At 40.5% G+C, this 27,480-nt stretch overlaps 1 protein-coding gene across 1 annotated transcript; it reads left to right on the top strand.

Annotated features, from left to right (window-relative positions):
* The first annotated feature begins 50 nt into the window (after window positions 1–50).
* LOC145433085 (uncharacterized) lies at window positions 51–20,951 on the top strand. Its single transcript, XM_080310002.1, has 19 exons — window positions 51–288; window positions 352–458; window positions 3,121–3,184; window positions 3,249–4,412; window positions 5,837–5,983; window positions 6,041–6,269; window positions 8,144–8,276; window positions 10,780–10,927; window positions 11,334–11,527; window positions 12,415–12,798; window positions 13,100–13,160; window positions 15,074–15,259; window positions 16,109–16,327; window positions 16,562–16,697; window positions 16,759–16,913; window positions 17,503–17,603; window positions 17,676–17,789; window positions 19,370–19,616; window positions 19,750–20,951. The coding sequence occupies exons 1-19, from the start codon at window positions 125–127 to the stop codon at window positions 19,865–19,867; spliced, it is 4,071 nt and encodes a 1,356-aa protein (XP_080166128.1). The 5' UTR covers window positions 51–124; the 3' UTR covers window positions 19,868–20,951.
* The last annotated feature ends 6,529 nt before the right edge of the window (window positions 20,952–27,480 follow it).

The raw sequence follows: 27,480 nt of genomic DNA, 5'->3' as shown, positions 1-27,480 counted from the left end.
TTGTAAAAGCTACACCGCAGAATGTTCAATACATACACTAGCTTTCATCGATGGGGTCTTGTAGGACTTCGGCGCCGTAATTACGTTTTCGCAGACATTGCACGTGACAGCCTATTAGAAAGTCATGAATCAGGAGTCAGATATACGCATCTCGCTGTCAAGCATTATGGGTCACATCAGCAGGCAGAGAGTAAGATACATTCAAATGGAGCTCCGTAGATGTGCCACGGACGCGAGGATTGAAAACGAAGGCAAATTTTGGAAGCTTCTGGAAAGTAATGGATTGAGGTCTGCGGCGATGGCGACTTTGCAACGAGAGGTTTGGTTGGTAACCTTCGCTATTATTCGTAGATTGCCGGACAGGACGGCTGAAAGCTTCCTTGTTTTAATCAAAGATCAACGAGGGATAAATGTGGAAACTGCTTCCAGATATTTGAAAGAGTCTCAGAGATTGACACGTAAGTAATACATTCAACTCGGTGTTTGCAACATTCATTATCTATCCAATTCCGATGGCAGGACTATTCATTATACTATGCTTTAGTTGTATAAATTGATACAAACTCCCATTAATACACTTCAATACGGATGGGTAGCTCTATATATATTTCATGCTCCGCTAAAGATCGCATTATAGTGTGGTTAAATCCATTTACCAATTGAGGATGAATAATTCAAACTGGAGAGAGCTGTAGAAATTATCCAGGTGTAGAACCTTAAACCATTCGTGAGGAGTAGGGCTGTTCAAAAAAAAAGTTATGTAAAAAACTTGCGGTTATTTGATAAAATTGTTGGGTTGGCTACAAAAAAAACGTTGCACACCAAATTTGGCTCAATACCAACAACTAGATGTGAAGCTACAGAAGTTCGAAAGTTTTGAATTTATTATAGAGACAAAAAAAAATTCTCAAATTTTACTGTTAACCGCATGAAATTGTTGATTTGTCTAAATTAACGATGCATAGCGATTTTTGCTCATTCCAACTGGTAGAAGCGATGTTATTACAGTTGAAAATTTCGGATTTGCGAAAAAAAGCTTTGACAGTGGGTAATCCGAAAATTATTGATGAAAAACTCAAATAAATTCGCTTTACTGGTTGGAATCGCGTCAAATTTGTTTTGTATCGTTTTCGTATTGACAACTCAACAATGTCATGAGGTAGGCCTATACCAGGGGTGGGCAAACTTTTGAGCTCGCGGGCCGCATTCAACATCTGAATCCATTCGCGGGCCGCACTATATAAAATTGAGATTATAAACCAAAACGCATTATTGGTGTTTGATTATATAGTGAGGACATGAAGATAATATATATGCCTATTTAAAACAAACCAAAGATTGCTTTGATGATATCGTACACACGTCAGAAACAGTGGCTAGATTTCATAGGCTGGCCGACCTCAATAACCAATTTGTCAAAACTATAGTAGAGATGAAAGTCGGTTATCCCGAATCTTAGAACAAGATTGAAATTTAAATCTGTGAAGAGCGGTCTGTTCATAGATTTAGTAATTCCGCTTTCGGTTCAGTTCCAGGCCACACAATGCTGACAGCATCATAACCATGGTAGCTTCAAACACGCTTCTACCATATGTGTAGATAAAATATAAATACCCTAATTCTACGCATACAGAGAACGAATGTACCTAATTAAGACACGCGCGAATCATTTTTTATAAGCACATCACTGAAATGATTAAAACTGGAGTGGCCAATCTGAAATCACACTCGTGAGTCGTGATCCGAATTATGTCAAGTGTCGTTTAGGATTTCTGTGATGTTTAGCAGTTGAAACCCTTCAAACTTCGTGGGCCTCGAGATCGGGCCGTCGCGCCAGAAATTAAATATAAGAAATAATATAGTAAGTATTTAACTTAGAACAGTTGTTCTTTTTAAGACACGCCCCCTTATGATGGTGAAAGATTTCGCGCCCCACTTATCGTCATATCACAAAACGTGACATACTCGGATGCTAGCAAACATAGCCGATAGTTTGATGGCATGGAAGGTTACGACTGTGGATGAGAGAATTTTAAATATGAAATTCAGACTAAATACAGAGCAATAACCATGAATAATATGTAAATCGCGCGAAGCGCGAAAAAAATTCAGTTGAGCTCAGCTTCGCGACCCCCTTCAGATGTTTTCACTCCGCGCCCACCCCAATTTGAGAACCACTGCCTTAGAATTATCATGGTGAAATATACTAAGAAAAATTTTAATCACGTGCCTGCATTAATTCGATTTTTAGTACGCTTTTTATCAATATTTTTTTAATCTGTTTCTTTAGACTCTCGCGGGCCGCACAGAACGGTGTTGCGGGCCGCATGCGGCCCGCGGGCCGTAGTTTGCCCACCCCTGGCCTATACGGTAAAATTTGAAGAATTTTCTTTTATATTAAATTCGAAATTTTCAAACTCCTATGGCGGCGAACCTGCGGCCGTAGAAGCGAATTTGTGCGGCCGTGGACACGTGATTCAATTAGTATGTGTTGGCGGCCGTCGACATGCAATTTGAATTTACTAATTGACTCTCGACGTCTTGAGAGATTTTAGCTGATCTTGAAATTTTGTTCGCGCTGAGCGCGATTCAATGATGCTTCATTTTTGGATTTTACCATATCGTAGCGCCCTTTCCAATCAATGCGCGACTATGAGCATTCCCGAAACTTGATCACGCAGTCATCAATCGCGACTTTGGTGCGTATACTAAGCCAGTAAGTAAGTTATGATGTAATAGCTTACTCCGGAGTTCACCGGGAATGGCCACAGACACTTAACATGGGTATTTGGCGTCCAGCTAGTTTATTAGGACTATGCCCCGGAATGCGGCTGTAGGCTACATTAAGTCGAAATGCGGCCGTGAATGGCAAAAAGCTTGGCTACCCCTGTCCTATAGCTTCACATGTACTATGAGACAAATTTGGTGTGCAAAGTATTTTTAGGCCACTTAACAATTTTATAAAATATCCGCAAAATTCGGAAAAAAGTCATTTTAAACAACCCTAGTGTGGTGTATATCCAATGACAATATTATTGCAACAGTATCCAATCCATTCGCCATATATAGTGTGTGAAGCTGCATTTATCCATGTTGTAAACGCCGTAATTTCTTTCCAAGGACGAGACAGCGTCAAAGCTCTTAGGAACAGCGTGGCTGAAATTGAAAACGGCGCCAACAACATGTATGAAGCCACATATTTACATTTACTCGACACGTAACCATTACAAGTCAATCTTTTCACACAGAAAACACGACGCGGCGTCTCTGCACTACAAAAATCGGCCCGAATTCCGTAAAATGGAGAAGCGAATGTCGAGGGATCGCTTCCGAAAAGCTTCGCGACTGATAGCCAACGTCTCGTCTGTGACGGGCAGGATGAGAGACCTGATTTCGGCAGATGACCACATACCACCTACCGTGATCGACAAAACCGATTCACGCAATACTGAGGTCAGCCGCGGAGAAAACATCCTCGAAATTCTGATGGAGAACGGCGGCGGTGCTTCTGATCACGAAGAGATAACTCAAGGCAATGAACTGAAAATGGACTATTTGACTATTCCTCACCAAGAGCCGCTGATGTTGCCTCGAACTGACGACCCATTGGGTCCAATCGCAGAAGATAACACGGTACCTATTCTGCCTGCATCAAAGGAAAAGACGAAAAAATCGATAAACAAGGAGGAAGATACGTTCGTCATAACTATCACAGTTGAAGATACGGAACAGATTACTGATCAAACTTCTGAAACTGTTCCGGCATCAGAAAATAGCGATACAGCTCCATCCGTTTCAGAAAACTTGAATGCCAAAACACAAAACGACATTGACCCGAATCCTACTCATGAATGTGCTCCGGACTCCGATTCTTTGCATAGTCAAGTGATTGATATTCAACCAGAAGTAAGACATGATGCTTCTGAAACAGCACCCGATTTGAGAGTACAGTCTTCATGCCTGGCTCGTGATGAATGCAGTATTAATACCGAGAAAGAAACTCCAATATCTGACGCAATAGAAACAGAAGTAAACCTTGTGAAAGATTCAGCGCAGTGTCCAGCACAAGAAAGCGAATGCGAAAGCCAACATTCTAATGCGACTGAGGTAGATGAAAATGATAAAAAGTCAATAGAAGACTGCCCGGAACACCCCAGTGGATCCACGGACAGCTTCACAACCGAAGACGGGTCTCGGGACTTGAATCTCTCGTTGAGCGACAGTGACGACAGCGAAACGCCCGAAGCTAATTTCGAGACGAAGAGCATAGCGGACTTCGGCGGCGAGGACGTGAATGTCGGCGGATTTCGCGTGACCATGTACCCGCCCGAGTGGTATCATAATCGCGAATATGTGGATGCCGTAGAGAGCTTGCAAACCTCCTCACAGCCAGATCTGGAGGTCGATTGGGTGTAAGTTGATTAGACATCATTATATCGCGAGCATGTATAGTAACAGATGAGTGTGTCATATAATATATAGTTGTTGTATATTTATTTATTCAGTCACCTGTCTGGAGAGGGGAATAAAGCAGTTATCACCGATACTCAAGTAGAAGTAGTAAAAACGTGGTAAATTTATACTCAACTACACGTAAAAGTAGTGCATTTCAAGTAAGAAACAAGTAAGTAAGTATTCTAGCCCTTGTTTTGCCTAATAAACGTTCAGCGTAGAAGTAGCCTAGAATAGTGGTTTTCAACCTTTTTGGACTCGCGGGTAGGCAAACTTCGAAGCAAATGTTGCGGACCGTTGAACCTTCCAAAATCATGATTAACACTAAATCTCTTTACAATAAATTTATATATGCATCTCAAATGTAATGTTGCAAAATTCAATTAATGTTTCATTTGCCATTTTATTATTCGATATTTATGCGTGGTACTATTGACGTTTGTGCAAGACGAAGTTCGCGAAGTCATGTTTAAGACCACTAAGTTTATTGTGATTGTTTGGTGTCTCTAAAGGAATAAATGCGACGTTGCTTTCTGCTATAGCCTCCATTGTACTGATAAGTGTCGCTTAACTACATTGCCAGAAGTTAGAGAAGTTTGTCTCCGTGGTTTTCATATATAACTTGTCCGAAACGAATTAGGCTACTTTCAACATTTTCGTACAACACTTTCGCCATTGTGACGTGCGCTAGAAGTGGGTCATGAAATCTTTATTACGACGCCATGCAGAAAATACGTTCCAAACTGGTCAATCTATTTACCACTTCATGTTTTATCAGTCTATTTAGTGGACAAGCGTCCATCTTTTTGCATTTGGGAATTGAGATATCAAATTCTAATATATTAGGCGGACCGACAGGAAACAACGCCGACCGGCGGTCGCGAACCACTGACCTAGAATGATAAATTGATACCCAATTGAGTAAGTATGACACAAGTATAATAGGCAAAACATACTTCATGGGCACTTAAAAAAAAGGGGAAGTTTTTATTTACTGACCGCCATACGTTGCTGTAGTCTTAATAGACGGGGGTCGACGAGTTCATAATTGCATAATTGCTATTACTGCGCACAATCGCCTGCTTGACTAGTAATCAGCACGTCAAATTGAGAGCGGGGTCGCGAACAACTTCATATCGAAATTTGGGGTAGTGACCATAGATAGGTTGGAGGCCCCTGTCTTATATAATGTATTTATTTTACACAGTCTAAATCCCGAATTCATGTCGCATCATGTCAAAATCGAAATCCGTTAAGGAGTGACAATTAAAATTGTAAGATTGTATGATATTCAGAATTCATGCTGTCTCATCTTTACTATATATATGTGTAGCTTATACGCATGTATAGTGCATGCGTGATAATCATACCCTAATAAATCAAGGTACGGATGCGACACGACTCATGTCCAAAGCATGGCTGTTCTCGGAGACGAGGAGATCGTCTACGGATCAGGATGTGTCGTCATTCTGTACAACCACGCCAGGAACACCCAGCGTCACTACCTCGACCATTCAGGCCCGATAACATGGTAAAACATTACGACACAGTGCTTTTATTAGCCTGTCACTTCATGTGCAGTCGATAGTATTGCAGTGCACCCTGACAACGATAGGATTGCAAGTTCGCAAGGAGAAAGCGCGTTGGCCTCCACGGAACATACTTCTGGTGACTTAGATGAAACGGGAATGGACGAGCCTAGCTGTGGGCGCATTCATGTTCGTGTGTGGGACACTACCGACCTCACAACACTTTATACTTTCGGTACCGGGACGTTTCTCAGTACAGTTCGAAAAATGCAGTTTATGAACTATCGGGTTGGTTGCAACACTTATCACCTTTCATATTATCATTATAGAGGTAAAGAACTTGGACACACAATTGAGTAGTATATTCATAATATAATGAACCGGAATATTTTCGGCTGACACTCGTCAGCAGGGGTAATCGTTGACAACAAGTAGAGAATTGGAAAGAACATTGTCGCCGGTATGAAAATTCGAGTATACTCAGCCGAGAATATTCAGGTATATTTCAATACGAATATATTATTCAATGACACAATAAAGCTAAAATTCTAATTAGAGATGATGACTAATTTGATTACTTGGTAACATCATGTACAGCCTGCGTACCGAATCGGGATTACGCTGTTAACCTCGTTTTGCCATATGGCTATAGTTGCTCTAAGTATGGTAAGCTTTCCTGCTCAAGTAGCAGCTGAGGTGCTATGTCGTGAATTTCTACTCAATTACGACTAGAAATAGCGATTTCTAAGATTTGCCAAAATCTGCTTCTAGTACATGTAGAAAATGGAAGGTATGAAAATTACTGAAGTAGATTTGGTCTGTATAGAAGTCACAAACTTATAGCAGTTGATGAGAGCCGTCTACGATTTTAAATGCAAGAGCAACGCAAAATAGCAAATAACGTCACAAACAGAGAAATTTTCGAAATATACTCAGTTACCGCCACGTAGTGGATAATTTGTCCGGCTGCAATGACCATGGCACTGGTGAAAGGAATGTAAACTTATCCAAAAACTACATTATACTTGCCAAATCCCATGTGTCAAAACGAATTAATTTTTCTCCAAAACCAGACAAGTAGAAGTGTAGTGCAATAGGCCAAATACACTTGAGTATACTCCTATAGAGTACGAGTAGTTTATTATTCACCAACTCTATGATACACATATGCCATAAGCAGGTCTCTTTTATTGTTATCGTTACGTAGGGTTATAATATTTTTGAGAATCAAAAAAGCGGACACTTCTAAAAAATTCTGAAAGCTCTGCTACCGGAAAAGAAAACGTGTGATTTTGAAGTTTTTATGACCAATAATACCGTGTTGACTGAAAAAATGCTCATCTTTCACGTCTCTACTTAATTTCGAATTAGCCTCCCCATCTTTTCTAACGTGATTTGCAGCTATAGTGACAGTCGACCGCAAAGTTTGAGTAGGATAAATTTGGCAAAATGAAGAATGAAGACATATTTCACGGTATAATATGACGAGTTAAAATCGCTTTGCACGGGCTATAATGTTTTATCAATAGCCCGATGGTCCGCTTCGAAATGCCCCTGTGGCCCCCCGGTAAAGAATTATTAATGTAAGCCCTCTTTTGTTTTTGGTGTTACACGATGCGTGCATTACGTGATACATGCTACATCAACAGTTGTAAAGGATATTCACCAGGGAATAGTATGCATAATAATGAATAAATCATCACAATTTAAATGGACCTTCCGCAAATAAACTGTACCGAGTTCTTACGCCGTCGATCAGCGTTGTTCAACTGTGCAGACTTGGACATCTATATGGATGATCCTAGTTGTCTAATTAAACTAATTAGCGTGAAATGCTGGTAATCTGATTCTAGATTAATTTGTACAATATTTATATGCTTTAATTCTAATTCTAATCTAATTTCTGGTTTTCCTGAAAATGCTACAGAAGAACTGTATAGTGCGAAATAATACAAGCCTGGTGTACAGACATTTGCTATTCTCATGCTTATGAGGATGAATTGAACTTGCTTCAATTACCAAGTTTTCGTGAATGCAGTAATTCTAATTCTAATCTATTTTGGAAAATATTGTAGTTATAATTCTAATTCTTATTATAATTTAGAAAAGCTGCAAAATTTAGCTGCGCAATACCGCAACAATGACCATGACTGCAATTTCAGAATTACTTGCTCACGATCGAGGATGACGTAGAATCGTCGTTAGCTTTGTGGGATGCTGGTTGCAAAATTCAGAGCCTTCGCCTCGTACCAAACACCGATGAAGATTCAAACAAAAACAAGAATAAAAGCGCCGGTATGTAACCGATCCGTTGTTTGTAACTCGATTCGTAGCGTGGCCCGTTCTATATTGTCTAGCCTAATTCAATTGGAGCATCTCCAGAATATAACGTAACGCCTATATTGAATCGAAGCGAGTTATTTTCACACGTGTAGATCTTGTTGTTCGATCGTGCTTTACAATGATAATTATGTTCACACAACGTGTTAACCAACCTACAAACAAATGTTCTGTTACCAATTCCCAATTATACAATAACTTATAATGGATTATGTTTCTGTGTTGGACTATAGGGTTGATACAGCATGGATATTTCACCCCTATGCGTGTTCATCTCAGATGTGGTCAAAGTATAGGTTGCGTTGCCACTCAAGTAGAAATAGCACCATAAAGTTCTACTCAATTACAAGTAGAAGTATCGATGCCCGAGATATGGCAAACCTACTTCAAGTGGGTGAGGTCTTGGTCGAGGGGTTTTACGTCAATTTCACTCATAAAAGTGATGCTAACTTGTGAGGATGGCGTGAGCCTCTGAAAATTTCAGGTTCGTGTAAAGCGAACCTTTTTGGAAGGTTCTGCGTGCACGCGAACGTGAACCTATGACGTCTAGTGACGTGATATTGCTAATTCCAACCCTACATTTCAGCGAAGCGATATATTAATGTACATTTTACACGATACCTAGAGACGACTCGGTCCACATTATGCCACAATGCTGAAGTTCATGCTGACTTTTTAAACGTCACCAAATGTATCAACTAGAGCAATCAAATGATATAATAAGTAATAACTAGGGATGGTGTGAACCTCTGAAAGGTTCAGGTTCGTGTGAACGCGAACCTTTTTGAAAGGTTCTGTGTGAACACGAACGTGAACCTCATGACGTCACGTGACGTCATATTGCTAATTCGTACCTTATCTGTCAATGAAGTGATAGCCTATATTAATGTACACGATACCTATAGCGACGACTCGGGCCACATCATGTCACAATGCAGAAGTACATGTTGGCGTTTTCAACGTCACTAAATGTATCAACTGAGGCAATCAAAGGATATAATACTCCTATAAAATCAATATCTTCCGTCGCTTTGCCAACAATTTCGACGAGGACTTACCAGCGAATATAAGCTTACGCCTTAACGGTCTAGGCTAGACCGGACAATGTATTCGGTGTCTGAGTATCGCTACATTGATATTGAGCAGAGTGTAAAACTGGTTTCTATACTTGCTACCGATATTACCCCATTAACAAGTTTTACAGCAGTAGCCAACACCTCAATCACAAGGATTTGGTTTTCGTGACGTAGTAAAGATATGAGGTCCAGATTGCCCCGTACTCCTGCTAGCTTTTTTGCATCAGAAAACGATATCAATCTCATTGATTGGTTAAATAAGCATCATTCGCTGACTACGTATTTCGCTCGTGATGTTGTGTTATTGCAGGTCAAACTCACAGCATAGAGACACTAAATATTCACAAACGGAAAGCTGAATATTTCGAGCAAACATTTGTTACAAAGCAAGTAGCCTAAAACTTTTGAGATTGTCAAGGTGCCTGCTCGTTTATAGTGTTGATTTTTAATGCTGCCAGCGCCATGCATAGAGTGGCCCGCAGTTGAAATGCAATTAATATGAACCAAAGATGTTATAATGAAGTGAAAATTGTGATATATGAAAAAGGTTCACAGTGCAGAACCTACCAAGGTTCTGTTGTGAACGCGAACCTCTAAATTTCCGAGGTTCACACACAGAACACGAACGTGAACCTCGCGTTCACACCATCCCTAGTAATAACCCCATAAAATCAATACCTTCCGTCGCTTCGTCAACAATTTCGACGAGTTGGCTGAATTAGTTGAATAAGCGTCATTCGCCGACTATACCCACATGTAGCTTATTTCTCTCTTGATATTGTGTGATTGCGGGTCAAGCTCACGGCAGAGAGTCACTAAATATTCACACACGGGAAGCTGGATATTTCGGACAAACTTTTGTATCAAGACAAGTGAATATTTTGAGATTGGCAAGGGCATGCTGGTTTAGTGCTGATTTTTTATGCTGCTAGCGCCATGCGCAGAGTGGTCCGTAGTTGAAATGCAAAGAATTCAAACCAAATATGTTATAACGACGTGTCCAACTGTAATATATGAAAAACGGTTCACAGTGCAGAACCTACCAAGGTTCGTTTGTGAACGTGAACCTCTAAATTTCTGACGTTCACACAAAAAACGCGAACGTGAACCTCACGTTCACACCATACCTACTAACCTGTCTCCAAACTTCATTCCACTTTGCAAATTCAAAGGCGTGAAATGTAGTTGGGCCCAAAGACTGTTAAAGTTGTAGTGTAAGTGGTCTACAAACATAACCAACTAAACTAAGTATAGTGCAAGTAGGAAAAACCTTCTTGAGTACATCGAATTGAGTACTTCCTTACCGGCCGCCTATTTAGAATTATGATGAAGTATAGACTACTTTTTCATGCTTTTTCAGTTGGAATCTGAATTATTTTCAGACAACTGTCCCCGTGCCATCGCCGCTACACTGTCCGAGTCCGCGGAATTCGCGATCGCAGGGAGAGAGAGTCTTGGTTTTTGGAGAATTACGGAAATGGAACAATCGTCGAAAAACGAGGACCTTGTTACAGTAACCGGCCCGGTGAGGTAATCACATCACTGAATTATCTTCCCCTAAAGTCATTCATACCTAATTAATTGGAGCGAAATTCCAGTAGTCTAACTCTAATCTAATTTGTGAAATGTTTCTATGCTCTTACTTTAATTCTCACCCAATTTCTGGTTTTCCTGAAAATCCTACAGGAGAACTGTATAGTGCGAAACGAGTCAAGCTTGGTGCTCAAGTACATACCTTTCCATTCTCGTGCTTATCAGAATGAACTCTGAATTGGTATGAACTATGAACTTGATTTTGTTCTATTTCTTTCCAAGTTTTTTGACTTCAGCCATTCTAATCCTGGTCTATGTCGGTAAATAATAATGTGCAGCTATACTTGTGATTATAATATATTTTGGAAAAGCTGAAAATTTCACGTAACTTCTTTCGCGACAGGGGCGATTTCTTGAAGCAGTTTCGTCCTCGGCACGTCACTTGCTGCGTCTCCATTCATCGACACGGAGTCAATTATTACGTAACCGGCGACACGAACGGCACTGTGATGGTATGGTCGGAAGCGCAAAGGGAGGCTGTCGCGGCCGCAAATCACGCTCACGAGTGTCCGATAAGCTGCGTCGTGGCGGCCAAAGGTTATTGGTTATTATTATAGGTCCTCTAGAAATTTTTGTTTTCAAGTTGTAAAATGATGCCATCATTGTGTAAATACTTTCCAAAAACATGTCGTATGAGCCTACAGACAATTGCCACCCGATATAGCCGACGTATATCGATATTGGCTGGTTGAAACCCTCAAAATAGTCGGTTCAACATTATTAGTACAGATATTTCGTCAAAGGAGCTATATTTAGCATATGTTCTCAATTGTCAATGTCAATCCAATATGACGTCACAATTCAATATTCATGACGTCATGGATTAAAAAATCACAATAAAAAACATGTTTTAAATTAGTGCCTTGTATTAAACATGTTTGTTTTAAATTGATTTTTGTTGTAAATGCAACCCTTGCTATAGTAGAGACGAATGTCAGCCGACAGATTTATGGCAATATGAATATAGTATTCAATTTAGTTCCATTCTTTTCAGTGTATCGCAATTCTTGGGTTACTTTGAATCGGAGAAATTTGTACTAAAGACGATTCCGATTCTTAGAGTTTGTCTAAAACCTGAACAGGATAGATCCGTGGCAGAGAGAAGTTCTGAAAGCCAGCTATAGCTGATTGTCTGTATACCGACATGGATAGTAGTGTAATTTATGGATTTGCGATGGCGATGTGATTTTTATTTCACAGGAAAACTGGAGTTACCCCACAAACCCACAAACATGTGTAATTATGATCATATCACCCTAACATTGTGCCCTAAATTTGACCCTTACTATAGAAATTGCGGTATTAGTGGCGATGGCTGGCGTACTGATCTTTGTGGCGACCTATAGTAGCGAATATCTGGTAAATAAATTTTTGGTACTGTGTAAACTTTGACATTTCCGATCCGAAAATATTTCATTTTCCAGCGCACGTCTTCTCAAGCGGCGTCACGGACAGATCGGTATGTGCCCTTGCTTGGGGCAAGGAAGAAATGGACCGTGCGGGCAAGGTAACTCTTCCGAACAACGCGGGCAAAATATCATCCCTCTGTCAAGTAGGCGCAAACCTATTCGCGACCACCACCCTTCACATGATCGCAACCGTCGGTTTGAACCACCCTGCCTACGTACCGCAAATTATGAGGCCCGTGGAGGAACCGCAGTCGCCAAAACGTGATAAAGATCAAGGTTTAGATGGTGTCGCAAAGGGAAGGAGTGTGTTCACGCAATGGGAAATGTACGAGGTGGCGAGAGGCGACCGGCAAAAAGTAAAATGCGTTTGCGCGACTGGTCGCATCAAGAGAAGGCCGGGTGGGTTCCGCGACTGACTGGTTAGTTAGAATCACTTCTTGGGGTATACAGAACTTCAATATACAATTGAATAGCATATTCATATTGAAATAAACCCGCAAATTTTCGTTTGACACTCGTCAGGGGTAATCGTAAGCAAGTAGTCGAGAGTTGGAAAGAACATTGTATGTGATATTTGGTGATGCGATAGCTGATATACTATATACGGCCTTACTTATGCTTCTACGTGAGTGGCAATGGTGACGATTCTGAGCAAGTCCGGGTTTCATATAGTTTGTTTCACTCTCTCCCTACTCAACAGAACTTTCGTCTTCGCGGCTATCATCTGCAAGCAGCAGAAGGAAATTGTCAAAGAGCGCTAGGTGGGTATTGGTTTTAAAAACTATCGTATAAGTCAGGGGTCCTTAACCTGTGGCTCTCGAAAGGCCAATGCTGAAGCTGCAACTATAAAACTACATTGCATTTCCCTTGTAGATTTACATCCTCACAACAGGTCCAAAACGAAACCGATGATCTTTTTTTAGAGTCATCGGTTACCTTTTAACAACTATGCCAGATGGCAATATGATGCCGTGTCGCGGAGGAAGTGATGGCTATTTTTGTCATCAGCTTCCCGAAGTTGCGGTTACGGGGTTCACGCAACCACGCCAAAATAAATTAGGGGTTCGCGCGAGTAAAAACAGGTCAAGAAACCGTCGTTGTTGACGGTAGTTCGCGGTCACTCATGGCGCCACAGAGCGTTTTCCTGAGGACATCAGACGCATCTGTATAGCTGGAGGTCAATGAGGTTTTTCGGACTTCACATAGAATGATACCATGACGAGGGGTTAAGGTTCACCCAGAAAGAGTGACGTAGGCGACGAAAGGCACCTTTATAACCCCTTCAAAATTGAGGTTAGGCAGTATTATGCAGTGTTGGGATGACTCGAGTCATGACTTGACTCGAGTCAGACTCGAGTCTACTTTTTGGTATGACTTGACTTGACTTGAGTCACTTTGCTAAAATGACTTGACTTGACTTGACTCGGCGTATCAGAAATGTGGATTGACTCGTGACTCGGAGCAAAATTCACGAGTCAATTTCGAGTCATCAAGCAATCGATGTCGATAAAAATCATTTTATCTTGTATATGTTCGGATTGTACTCGAAACGCTGGTGTAACCCGTGAGAGCGACCAATCATTCAATGATCGTGATCGTGCGTTTAACTGAGCCTCCATTGTTCTCTCACAATATAAATTGATCGCAAACGAAACGAGGTGATCGAAGCTTACATCTTACGCGGTCGTAAACTAGTACAGTAAAGTAATTTAATAGCAAAATGTCTATTCTGTTCTCTGTTCTTTACTTAATCAAACATTGATTTATTGAAATTGAATTCCAATATAGTTTATATAGTCCTCAACCATCAATGCAGGCTGGAATTGTATCATTTCAATTTGTAAATGGGTAATGTATTGCATCTTATCGATTCGTTTCTCTATTCTCTATTTTGGCTGGTAACTATAATCCGAGGCTATGCAATAACTTACTTATATTTTAGCATTTCTACGTATATATGAGCGATAAAGCGCCTTCTTGCGTTTATATTTAACTTTATATTCGTTCATAGGTCCAGAATCAATGACCACTCAATCTGTATTTCAGACAACTAGCAAAATGCAATGACGTAAGCATGCCTGATACTTCGAAAAGACAACTTGACTTGAATAGTGACTTGACTCGTGACTTGACTTGACTTGACTTGACTCGACTTGACTCGAGTCACCTCCAAAAATCGAGTGACTTGACTTGACTCGAGTCACCTTCGAAAATCGATTGACTTGACTTGACTCGAGTCAAAATGTGCAATGACTCGAAATGACTCGTGACTCGAAGGTAGTGACTTGATCCCAACACTGGTATTATGTCACCTACGTTTGATTTATCACAGCATACACCTAACTTCACGTGGTTGTTAGAGAACAAACATCTCATCTCCAAATTTCGACCCTGACTAAGCCTACGAGAGCATCGTGAACTGTTCAACATGCAAATGCGCTATTATAGATAGACCAAATGCGTAGTAGTCTACCTATAAAATCCAAACAGTTCCGAAGGGTTTCGCTTTGACGCCTGCGAGAAGGATCCATTGGTTATTGAGATAATTTCCGATGAATACCAGATTTGTTGATTTACTACATACTCTAACATTAAAGTCACAAAACGCCATAATGAATACATAATCATTGATGAGTTACGTTGTATGGACCTGTATTTATTGGTATGCTTTAAGAACGAGGAGACAGCAAGCATCCCCTTCACTCCGTCGGCCCGCATTCTCCGCCCGTCCGCGCACAAGCAATACAAACAAACCCAGGTCAAGCGTAAACGGCAGAACTCAAACTAACAACGCCCCTCCGTCGATTACCAGCGCATTCGCGAGCCCGAAACTTCGAACCAGCGACCGCGTTTTGAAAAGGTACCGTACATGGTTGGAAAACTATATTACTATAAAACTATATTAGAACTAGCATTATAGCTACGAAGTTTTATTCTAAATTAGACTGGAGTTAGAATTATAGCTGCATATTTTTCCCAATTATATTAAAATTAGAATTACCGAATCCGCGGAAACTTGGAAATCTCAAATGTATATTAGGGCTGTTCAAAAATAACTTTTTTCCGGATTCCAGCCATTCACTGATTAAAATATCAGGATACCCTAGAAAAACGCTGCACACCAAATTTGGTTCAATTCTAACAAGTATAAGCCGCCGCAGAGCCAATTAGAATTTTTAATTTATTAGGAAAAATCTTTAAATTCTTTTTTTTTTCAAACTCTCTGTTAACCCAATGAAATTGTCGAGTTGTCTTCAAAAACGATGCAAAATAAATGTGACTCAATTCCAACTTACTTCAACTAATTACTTTGAAATCGTTGCTCCGACTTGTACTCGATCAGAGATTTATGACGTCACTTCTATCTGTACTTGACAACCAATGATGACGACTTTAACCCCCATCATGTTACTTAAAATATGTTTCTTGATATTACATTCACCATCGCTTCAAGCGTATATCGATCGATTCTCGTTAGTTATTCATGATTATTTGGGGTCTGTCAATCAAAACCAACCGCTATACATAATGCCAGCCACGTGCGATGTGAATACTCATATCAATTCGTTTTCAATCATCCGATTCGATATTCAGCGGACATGATTTGATTCGAGCTGTCGCTTCCTACTTTCGGTGCATAAAAAAATGGTTTGGAGAGATTTAGAAATAATGATTCGTATCGCTCATCCTGAATTGTATTATCTGACAGGGAAAGAGCCAAATCTGCCAAGATCCGAGCCACGCCGCCTTTAACATTCGAGAAAGAAAATCACGTCTGTAAATCCGTGTTTCAAGTTCAACCTTTCCCGAGTGGTGCATCGCTGAAAACTTCCAAAACGCAGCAATCGTTCGACAGTGACGGAGCGGCATGCGTATGGACCCTGACCGGCGACGGGTGGATTTTAGGATATGATTCTGCAACGCATCGGTGAGATACAGGGCTTGGAAAAATCGAGTGCCCGGGGATTTGATTCTGAATCGATTATGAGGCGTTAAGTCGGGTCTAATTATTTTGGCTGACACTCGTCAGGGGCAGGAGATTGGAAAGAACTTTCCTAGTTGCTGACCATTACAACTGGCGAGTGCCAGCCGAGAATACTCCAGGTTATTTCAACATGAATATGTTATTCAATCTTGAATCAGATTGCTTTCTATGTCACAGCGTACATGCACGATATAAATTACCGAATCCCGACGACGTCGCCTGTATGGATTGCTCTTCAACGCAAGGATTAATTGCCGCCGGGTGTTGCAACGGTGTCAGTCTGTTGATTGAAATCGGCGCCGAAAATTTCGAAGTGATTACTATTCGCTGTTGATTGAAAATGAACGAATAATAAATGCCACACGTCTTTGTAGATGGTATCGGAAACTGATCACGTAAAGGAAGGCTCCAGCACCCAGCCAATCGAAGTCGTTCGCTTCTCGAAAAGTGGAAAAAAGCTCGCTGTCTGCATGGGCAATGAAGTTATTGTGAATGTCATTAGGGATAAAAATACACAAGAACTGGACAGGTGAAGTATACTAATGCGGTACACGATAAACAAGTATTATTCGAAATAAATATGTGTATCTAACGATGTAGAACAGTGGTTATCAACCTTTTCTCACCAACAAATGAATAAAAAATTCAACTCTAATCCAAATGTATATAGGATTATTAACATGGGTGCAGCAAATAAGTCAGCCAGGAAATTTCGAAACAAATGCGACCCACGAGCTAATCCACCTCTGATTATTATTATTGAAACACCAACATGGCAAAAGTAATGCAATGGTTGCAATTGTTTCTTCTCCACCAGCTGATTTAGGCATGCTGAAACTGAGTCGCATGATGCATGACGTATTTATCTATTCATTCGATGAAGGCATTTCTTACATTAGAAAAATACGTTAACGATTTGTGAAAGCTGTAGTTTTACTTAAAAAGAAATGCATTTACTGCGTACCACCTTAAATGATTTCGTGGATTGAGAACCACTGGTATAGGAGGTCGAAAATCACACTTTAAGGGATATTGATGACGAGAAATGTTGTGTTGTCCGACAAGTTCGTGTATTTTCATCGTGCGAATTTCTATGAAACTTCAACTGTCCATTTCAGATACGCAAGCGATGTAAATGTTGACAGTATCATGTCAATCGATTGGTCCGCAATGCGAGTTCACGGCTCTGACCTCATCCGCTGCAGTGTGCTATCCCCCGGTACTGCACAACTATTCTGGTATTATCAAATGCCAAAATTAAATTATATCATTCTTTGCATTCGGGATACAGAACCGGAATTACGTGTGTGGTCAACAGAAAACTCTGAACGGGTAGACGATATCTCGACCTTGCGTAACATGACTTGGCACAATGATTCTAGTCCATTGGAATTTTCGGTAAAAGGTACGATTTCATAGCTACATATGCCACAGAAATCGCAGGTGTTGAGCCATGCACTCAGTGAGATTCACGACAAAACTGGATATATTCTCAGCCCTCGATGAGTTATTTCTACCGGTATTCGCGGAATCAAGTTCAGTCTGTAACTCTTCTATCAATTTTTGCAAATTGAGTAGCGCACTTTCTCGCGTATATTAATAGGTAGGGCGATTTTTTTGACCTAAAAACGGAAGATTGTGACCTAAAAAATCAAAATTTTGACTTTTTTTTGTTTTTAAAAAACTTAATTTTGACCAAATTCTGACCTCACGTACGCAAATTAGGTGTTTTCGCACATAATAATAAAATTTAACTACTTATCTTCATTTCTGGTTGGAACTGTCTGTCCTTACGAAGTAGTTTGGCCTGAAAAAACGTCTGTGACTTAAAAATTGACAAATTTTTACAGTAATTCACTAGTATTTTAACAAAATCTGGCCCTATAAAGAATCCCAGTAGTTACGTCACGTACTATGGTAGATATAATTAAAATTTGGAAACGAAAGATACTTTACTACATTCTCGGGTAGAAAGTGTCTGTCCTTACTAAGTAGTTTGGCAAGAATGGAGAAAGAACGTTCAACAGCAGCAGTTGTTGGCTTGCAACACTGGAGTTGTGCGTACACTGCTGGTGACAAGCCGGGTTGATTCATTCTGAAAATGATGTCTACATCACAATTTTTCATCGTGGGCTTCTTGATATAAAAATCATGCATTGCCCAAGCAGTCTTGCTTCAGTTAGGATATCGCGGTACGTTGACCATCACACCATGTCAACGTATTTGTTTCATTTGACCGTTTATGAGTCACAATGAGCAGACACTGGGCCATCTACAACGACAGGCCTATAAAGTAGGCCACAATCTGTAAAATATCAAATGATAAGTCCACCGAAAGTGCAAAATCTGCGATACTAACGAAATGCAGAGGTCAAAAAATTTTGACTTTTCAAACAATTTTGACAAATTTTAACCCAACACTACAATTGTGACAGAAGTTTGACTTATTTTGACGTGTAAAAAAATCACCCTAATATTAAGCGAACATGTGGCGCGTGTTAGCGTCCGAGCGCCAGGTAAACCCCATCTCTTATTGGTATAAGTCCGAACAAAAAGCAACCTCCAAACTACATAGGTGAATTGATGCTGGTATCTTTGGGACTTCGAAGTCTCTTAAGATCGACAAGGAAGTCGTAGATATCTGCTGAATGCGCTCTTACGTGATTTATCTGATCGCCTCATACTAATATATAGTATATAGTTACCACCTAGTCGTGAAGTGAGGCAAACAAATATTTATATGAATGATGTTACAACGTTCTTAGTTCAGAAATGTGAATCGGTATGAGTAGAAGTTGACGGTAGCTATGGTAATCTATGATATGAAGATTTCATTCCGTTTATGTACTAAGTGACATACCTCAAACGTTGCTCAAATGCTGCCTTGCGGTACCAGGCATCCATAGATTGCATGGTTTATAGACTTTAGAATTACTAAAATGAATTAAGATTCCATATACTTACTGGCCCTCTTGTATATTTTAGGTGTATGGGATCACTACAGCGAGATTGAAGATATGTCTTGTTTCGCAACCGCAAATATCAAGCAGACTTCGCAAAGGGACCACGGAGATTCTAGTCGAGTAAATAAGGAGACCCAATACTTTGAGGAGAAACAATTCCACTCTGTGCCGGTACCTAACGGCGTTTGTGCGGTTGGAGACATGTCTGGCAGTGTGAAGATCTTTCGCTACCCATGCATTGCATCAAACGCTCTGCGAACTGCCGCTAGGTATGCATTTGTTAATCACATTTGCTCGTATAGAGCAATATCGATTGCAACGCCATTGCGGGTGATTATTCCTGTCCGCAGAAATGATTGCCCTGCAGCAGCCCAGATAACCGTTTTCAATTAATTTGTTCAGAACCTTTCACTCCGCTGTCACCGGTATCTGTTCCTACGAAAGTAAACTGTACGCGGTTGGTAATGATGATCGAAATATCGTCCAATTCAAAGCGGCGCAAGGAAAAGAAAAAGGCTAGCTCTGGCCAGCAAGTCGGATATCGATTGTAGCGCTGCCAGACAGTTAATTTTGATTGCGTAACTTCGGCAGTATGATGATGGCGTAAATTTCGTTCAGTCATTCCTAACATTTGCGACACAGAAGATGTTGTAACTATATGATCTATTGAAAGAGGCTTATTTTGCTCTGTGCTGTACAGATCATACATAGATCTTGGAATGACTTTCAACCAGGCCTATTAACATATTTTCAGCACCCAAAAACGGACATTTTTACCAGCAAGTAAAGCGGAAGTAGAATTTGTTACGTTTGAGTTTGATGGTGTTATACATTTTCCTGGTAGTTGCAGGCAAAAGTAGGAAAGACAACAAATAAAATTTTGTTTTCAGATTCAGCCCATTGGTGCGATTGACAAAAGTTAAGGGAACCGCACAGTACTCGCGTGCTTAATCTCAAACAATAAATTTGGTTTGTCGTTTTTGTGTCTGTTTTTGCCTGCAATTTTGATTAAGAAATATAAAGCATCATTAGACTCAAATTTAGTGGGAATTGTGCTCATTTTGGTTACCGAAAATATGGTAATTATGCCTAGACATCGTCGCTAGACGGGATTCTGACTTAGACGCGCTCAGTCATAATAGCTCAGTTCTGGCTTCCCACCATTGGCATATCTGCCAAGCGGATGAACCAAATGTCTGAACCTCTTCTACTGAGCAGATATACAATATCGGTAAGATATTACTAACCTGTTTCAAGACGGTCATCCCCCGTACGTCACTGCACAAGACGTACCATACCATAACAGTCAAAACGACTCCAGATTGGGCCTAATTATACCTGTACCCAATGATGGCCAAGACAGAAGTATATTCACGAATGATATGTGTGAGTTAAGTGTGTGTCTTGATCTCCGGGCTCCGGGGAGCCTCTGAGACTGGCACGCGCAACCATAATGCGTTCCGTGGAACACCTGTGTAGGACCACTGACTTAAGAATGCCATAGCGACCTTCCGCACATAAACTTCTTCATGAAATTGGCGTGAATTTAAAAACTGCTTGAAACATGTTTGTCGTTTTCAAATATGAATCGCTTCTGGCAATCATCGTGTTGTATTAGTTCCGTGTCTCACATGGGAATTGGATAGCGCATTTTTCCCGTGGTATTTGTCTCTAACTTCTTGACATTGTCATCATCTAAGCTGCGACGGGTAACGATATATGACTGACTTGTAGTATCGTTAGCGCGGAAAAGAGTGATTTATCTACCTGCTCTCGAAGCGGAGGCCACACAGCTGCCTGGAACGCAAACAAATGCAGATTAATATTTGTTTAATCACGGTAACAATTTGCCTTAATAAATACAGCATCGAACAACAAATATTGCAGAAATAGCAAGTGATTTTTACAACTTAGCTCACAACGAAATTGAACGGTTATACGGAAGCACAGCCTATATATATTTCAGACGGGAGTATTTTCCCACGACTCCGCAATCGGTGCCGGATCCCGAGAAGGCAAAAATACACCTGATAAAATGGAAGGCGGGTTCCGAGCTAGCTTGCGGTATGTTTGCAGGGATATAGTGCTGTTTTAACTCGGGTATTTGTCGCGGGTAGATCGAATGGCTGAGTCGTCCGAGAATGTTCTCTCTATCGCCGAGTGATCCGCGTAGGATATAGATGACGATTCATGTGCATGACATGCGGTGTGTACATGTACACACTGGAGCTTGTTGAGACGGAACCTTTAATCTAAGCTTGCATGGTGTTATGACGGACTGCATGACTCATAACAGTACTGATATGGTTGCTATGCCTCTTTCTTCTGTTGTCGATAACAGTTCTAGTTGCAGCTCTGGTTCTTGCATTCTGGCGCCTGTGCCGATTTGATTTCACCAGCTCCCTATCACCGTACTTCCGGCAACAGCCGCCGCATATAAGAGTGATCACGTCGCATAGAAAATCGAAACTTGACCTTCTAAATTCCTGGTGGCAAGCATTGTATACTATCACGTTGACGAAACTTCCGCAGGCTAGTATATAATATCCAAAAAACATAAAATTCCCCGGATTCTCATCCATGCATAAAACATTTTCAATAGCTGTGAGTAGATTTACCATCGCAAGCATCATGGGCATCACAGTCGCTGTAAGTAGGATCAAAACTACCGTGACGGTGCGCATCATATCTCTTTCCGCGCGTCCGCTTGTTTTTGTTAAGTTGGATGCTCTTTTACGCGCAGCGTTCATGGATCGAAGCATCCCACGACTATAAAAAGCAGTCAGTATCGTCAAAGTCCATGTAGTAACGAAGGGTAGTCCCCAAACGAAAAATATGTAGCAGAAGAGATGTGTGTAGACCAGAAGACGACCCTGTATTAAGAGTAACTGGTGAATTCGTGTAGCTACTAGCTCTCACTTTTATGGTCTGTCTGTCAAGCATCTTCGCAGAGTGCGTAGAAATTCGCAGATTTTTGGATACAAACAAGGATTTAAATCGAAGTGGCTCACAGCGCCTCCTAAGTAGTCCATATGTGTATACGCAACATAAGGACACATTTTGTTGAATGCTACTCTTAGGAAGCGTACTCAAGTACTCAATTGAACTGTACTCTTGTCGAACACGTGTCACCCGTTGAGATAAACTGCTTGTAACGTAAAGAAGTGCCAAGTTCGAATGGCGTGCGGCATTTATGGCAAAATATTCGACTGAACATATTTTCGCGCTTCGCGCGATCTTCCTCCAGATCATGATTGTTGTTCCGCGTAAAATCCTAATTAATTGAGAAGTCTCTTAACATTCATAACCTTATATGCCATCAAACTATACGTTGCGGTCGCAAACTATTTGGTCGTAATTTTTAATATTTCTTTTGATATGAAGATAAGGTTGGCGCGAAAGTTTTTACTATAATCAGGAAGGGCGTGTCTAAATAAGTTTGAGAACCCCTGCATTGGAGTTTAAACGAAAAGTATAGGTCGCACATCGTAGCTGGCTAGATTACAATAACTATAGCTCTCGAAACGTAGCAATAGTATTGCGAAGTAGAGGTAGACCAGAGGTCTCAAACCCAACTGTACTCACGGGCCAATTTCCTAGTTTTGATGACGCCGCGGGCCGCAGCATCAATAATAGGGATATTCAATGGACTTATTTGACGGGACCTTGCAGACAGGCATTCCAAAACCATCGTGGAAATGTAATTTACTATTGTACTATTAAAGCTTGACACGGTAAAAAATCACATTTTCAAATATTTGAATAAAATTGTTTTTGTGCCGTGCAGAATTTTTTTAATTATTGAGTTATAGACAGCATGTGAGAGGATGCATCATGACATCGTAAAAATATTGCAACTAGTGGACCTTTGACGAGCAACAGCGTTACATAGAATATTTTAGAATGTACCGGAGGATGATCTGATATCAGAGCATTTGAGCGGTGTAGCCTAATCCTGGTTTCATATAGTCGTGATAAGTAATAAAATAATATAATCAATATCGAGCTATAGTAATAGCATTGCTTCTGAACCTTCTTTAGCGATCGTGCCCCTTGTGCTTCCAATAAGATTTTTCGTACAGCCCCTGTCCATTTTCAACACAATTTCCGATGGTACCTATATTAAAATAAGAAAGGCCATTCACAAAATCGCGCGTAGCGCGAAGATTATATTCCAGTTGAATGAATTGGCCAAGAAAATATTCCACAGCATATAGGCCTACAAATTTTACAATGCATCTCGTACACCCTCAGAACCCCTGGAATAGAAATGTCCAATCGGCGAAGGATTCGTTGGTGTTACAGCTGTAGAGCGTACTACTACCTTACTCGCCACCCATAATAACATGGATGAAGAGAACAAATAACATACAGCATGTAACCAACTATACGTTACGGGGGTCACAGAATACCAATGGTTGCCATACTGACCTGAGTAGATAGCTACATACCCTACGCAACGCAAGCTACGAGCTTTTGATATATTACTATTCCCCATGACAGTTTCAAATATTGTTGCGTTCGTAGGATTACCAAGTCATCATTCCGAGTCGCAAGTCCTTCTCCGATTTCAGCGTTTGACCCTGACTCAACTCGAGTCATTTTTATTTAATCACCTAGTCAATCCGAAATCGAGTAATTTTACGACCAGGTCGCACCAAACCAAATCACAATTTCCAGTCACGAATCATCAACGGGTCACGTTTTATCATCATTAACTAGAAATGTTACGTAATAGCTGATCTTCTACCGCATGCGGGTAGCTATTAAAAGTGATGTGATAGTGACGTTTGTTGAGAGTTCAATGATTGTTATAGTAGTTTTAGCGTGACCTTTAAGTTCTTGTATCTAAAAAAGATATATGGCAATTGAACATATTGTTGAATACTTGAAATTCCGCACAAAATGCTCTAGCGGGCCGCATGCGATGTGTTGGAGACCTGTGAGGTAGACTATCGCACAAACAAGATACATCATGAAATCAATTGCTGTTCGATACGGTGGCATATGATGCATGTCGGTAAAATTCCTATTTATTTACATACCTGCGACCGATATGCCACTATTGGAAGATAAGAGAAGGTGGCATAGTAGAGTGCATATGTAACGTACTGAGGTGCTGCCAATGATAGAGACGACACAGTCACTGCGAACAACCAAACAAATATCACAAGGAGTGTCGCTCTTCTGGGCGTCATCAAGTCTCCGACACGGTATTTCATCGGCCATCGCACCGATAAATAGCTGTCCAAACTCAAGAGAAGCACGCTGCAAACAGTGTTTAGCCGGATTATTTAATTCGCCATAGGTAGGATTTGCGTGAAAAATCAGCGACCTATACCTGTACACCGTAACGACCTGTGACAGAATGGCGCAGACACCGAAAAACGACGCTTCCAAGCGATCCGGCTCCCCTATTCGGGATGTATCGAGTTGCATGAGGTCTCTGTCGTCGTAGTAGATCTCGTGAGTGAGGTTTGATGCAACGTTTGGCAACACAAACGCGCCATTAACAAGGTCTGCATAAATCATGAATGCGAGGTATTCGATATCGCCCAAACAGAGTTGTATAAAGAAGTGAGTTAAACAGGACTGAACTCGAAAATGAACAGTGAACGCAATGACTTGGACTCGGACTCGAACCGTTGAACCCTGACTTGGACTCGACTTGACTTGAGTCAAAATTATAAAAGTAGAATTCACTTGTGACTCGGGACCTTGTGACTTTGTTAAAACTCTGTCATGATGGTATAAATTAGGGGTCGGAAACCTTTCGTATGCGGCGTGCCAGAATGTCAATAAATGCGGAATTATTACCAACTCGCGAGCTAAACATTTTTAATTTCATATTTAGCGTTTCAAGCAAGGAGTCCCACCAGCCGCTAATACCTGCTGGCCCGGTGATGAAAATCTGCTACCCCTGTATCATGCAAGGTAGTCGTTGCTTCAGATACATTGGAATCGCTGACACGTACCAGACGAAACTAAAAGATTACACGGGTCAACAAATTGAATTTTTTTTAGGCAGAACCTCTGAGAGCCGTTTCTGGGTTTTTGAGGTTGCTGATTACGAATATCACATTAGTTTTGTCAGACTGGCTCTTTGTCAGAAGATATTCATACCCCTAAAAAAAAATTACCCTTAAATATTTCACTTGGTAGGAAAAAAATCGTGTTTTTTCTAATTTTATACTGCGCATAAATAACTAATCTACTATGAAGAACTCTCATGTCATTCTCAGTCATTCTATAAATATTAACATGACATGATGCGAAATATTTGTTTGTCAAAAAAGCAGTTTGTCAAGCCTAAAAATTGTACTTTTGCACAACGGAAATACATATTCTCCTGTATCGATTGGTCATTCTACTATGATTAAAGAGGAGGATAAAACTATAAAATTTGTCCTTGGAAGGCTTAACTGCAATACTCCTATGCGTCTCCATTCTTTTGCCTGGTAAATGGATAATTTTCCGCCGAGTCAACAAAGTGGGTGTACCTAGTAACCCTATGAAAGAGAAGCTTAAATCTGGTATCTGGTATATTCGAATACCAATGAAAGATTCCAATTTCACATTAGGAAGGAGTTCACTGCATGTAATTTCTCCTAAGATGTAGTAAATAAAACTTTTTAGATGATCGTAAAGCACCAAACCACAAACAGTTGGTCCGAAAATTCGTATCTGCATATCAAACACTTGAGCACAAACATGAGCATAAAAGTTCACTTCCTGTTCAGAAATCTGGATATATTTCCCGATCATCTTGTTGATAAGCAAGGGAAGAGGCTCTGCCAAGACATCAGAACAACAAAAGGCCTAGGCCAAGGTGGGTGTCTGATTCCATAGACAACTCCTAGTCGCTTCGACATCTTCCTGTCTTTTCATTGTATCGCATTTTTGTGGTGTATTGAACTGATAAAATTGCTAATAAACCAATGATGATGATATCAGGGCAGATGAGATGAAAAATTGAACATATTATGTCAGACCATTGCCGTAACCTTTCAAGAAACTGCACCAAACAGCTTACAGGCGAAAATCTTACAAAAAAACAATTTTGATTTGAAATATATCAATAATATCATTTTCCAACTGATTATTTCAAATTTAGAATGGGTGGTTGACGTAAAACTGATTGAATTAATGCAACGTGATTTGAGAATCTAGGTAAATACTTATGTACATGACTGTAATTTACTTATGTACATGATATCCGTGAAAATCTGTAACTATGATAAATCTATTACCCCTAAATATAGTGCTGTTGCTGTATTTTGATTTAAAAGAATCTTCTCTGTGTAAAAATAATTAGTAGATTGATTTTCTAAACTTTATAGTACGACTGAGCCGATTTTATATCTAGTCATTACCGCGAAAATGGGAGATTTTGGTCAAAATAGCCCCATGGGTTATCTCCACAACAAGAGCCAATTTGAAAAAACTAAGGTCATATTCGGAATCAGTGCCCTTCAGAACCCCCAAAACCACTCTTACTTTGTCTGCCTCAAAATATGTGTGGACTAGTGTTATCTTTTTTTCGTGAGGCGAACACGATTCCAAGTTATAGCATTTATTCTAAATTAATATTATTATTCCAAATCATTTATTACAATTATTATTCCTTATTTTCCTCGGCGGTTCTCATTTGACACGTGCGGCTCAAGCTGTGGGCGCTAGACTATTCAGCGCTAGTTGTTTCGGCGTCTGGAAAGTAGACACTGGACAATGGACATATCCATGTCGAACGTTTTGGCGAACATGCGACGATTATTTTATATCGGGATTATTAATCGCCATCAATCATATTGGAGGCGCACACACCGCACGGAGTCGCATGGTCGCACCAGCGTGTACTCAAAGGTGGTGTGAAGACTGAGAACAGTGAACACTCGGAAAATCACGTTACTGTCACACCCAGATGCCTTTTGTGACTTTGTTATTGTCGATCCGTCTGCAGCAGTAATTGAAGGCAAAGTCGCGATGGATAACAAAATTTCCTATTATATACCTTGATGAGGCAATCTAACACTGTACCAAGTTTCAAGGCTGTGACTCCAATAATTACAGTAGTAAGTTAAGTACGTTATCAAATTCGAGTATCCAGGGTCTGCTTGCGCTGATTTGGCATTG

Source organism: Botryllus schlosseri, chromosome 2, assembly GCF_051294905.1.
Source record: "Botryllus schlosseri isolate E-star chromosome 2, Bs_hap1, whole genome shotgun sequence".
In the NCBI taxonomy this organism is placed as follows: Eukaryota; Metazoa; Chordata; class Ascidiacea; order Stolidobranchia; family Styelidae; genus Botryllus; species Botryllus schlosseri.
Note: the sequence above shows the minus strand (reverse complement) of the source record. Positions and strands in the feature narration are given on the sequence as shown.

Excerpts from the sequence above, each read along its gene's own strand:
- LOC145433085 (XM_080310002.1), top strand. The coding sequence starts at position 125 with ATGAATCAGGAGTCAGATATACGCATCTCGCTGTCAAGCATTATGGGT. Across the intron at positions 10,928-11,333 it reads ACAGTAACCGGCCCGGTGAG|GGGCGATTTCTTGAAGCAGT; the intron begins GTAATCACATCA and ends CTTTCGCGACAG. Across the intron at positions 19,617-19,749 it reads GCTCTGCGAACTGCCGCTAG|AACCTTTCACTCCGCTGTCA; the intron begins GTATGCATTTGT and ends TAATTTGTTCAG.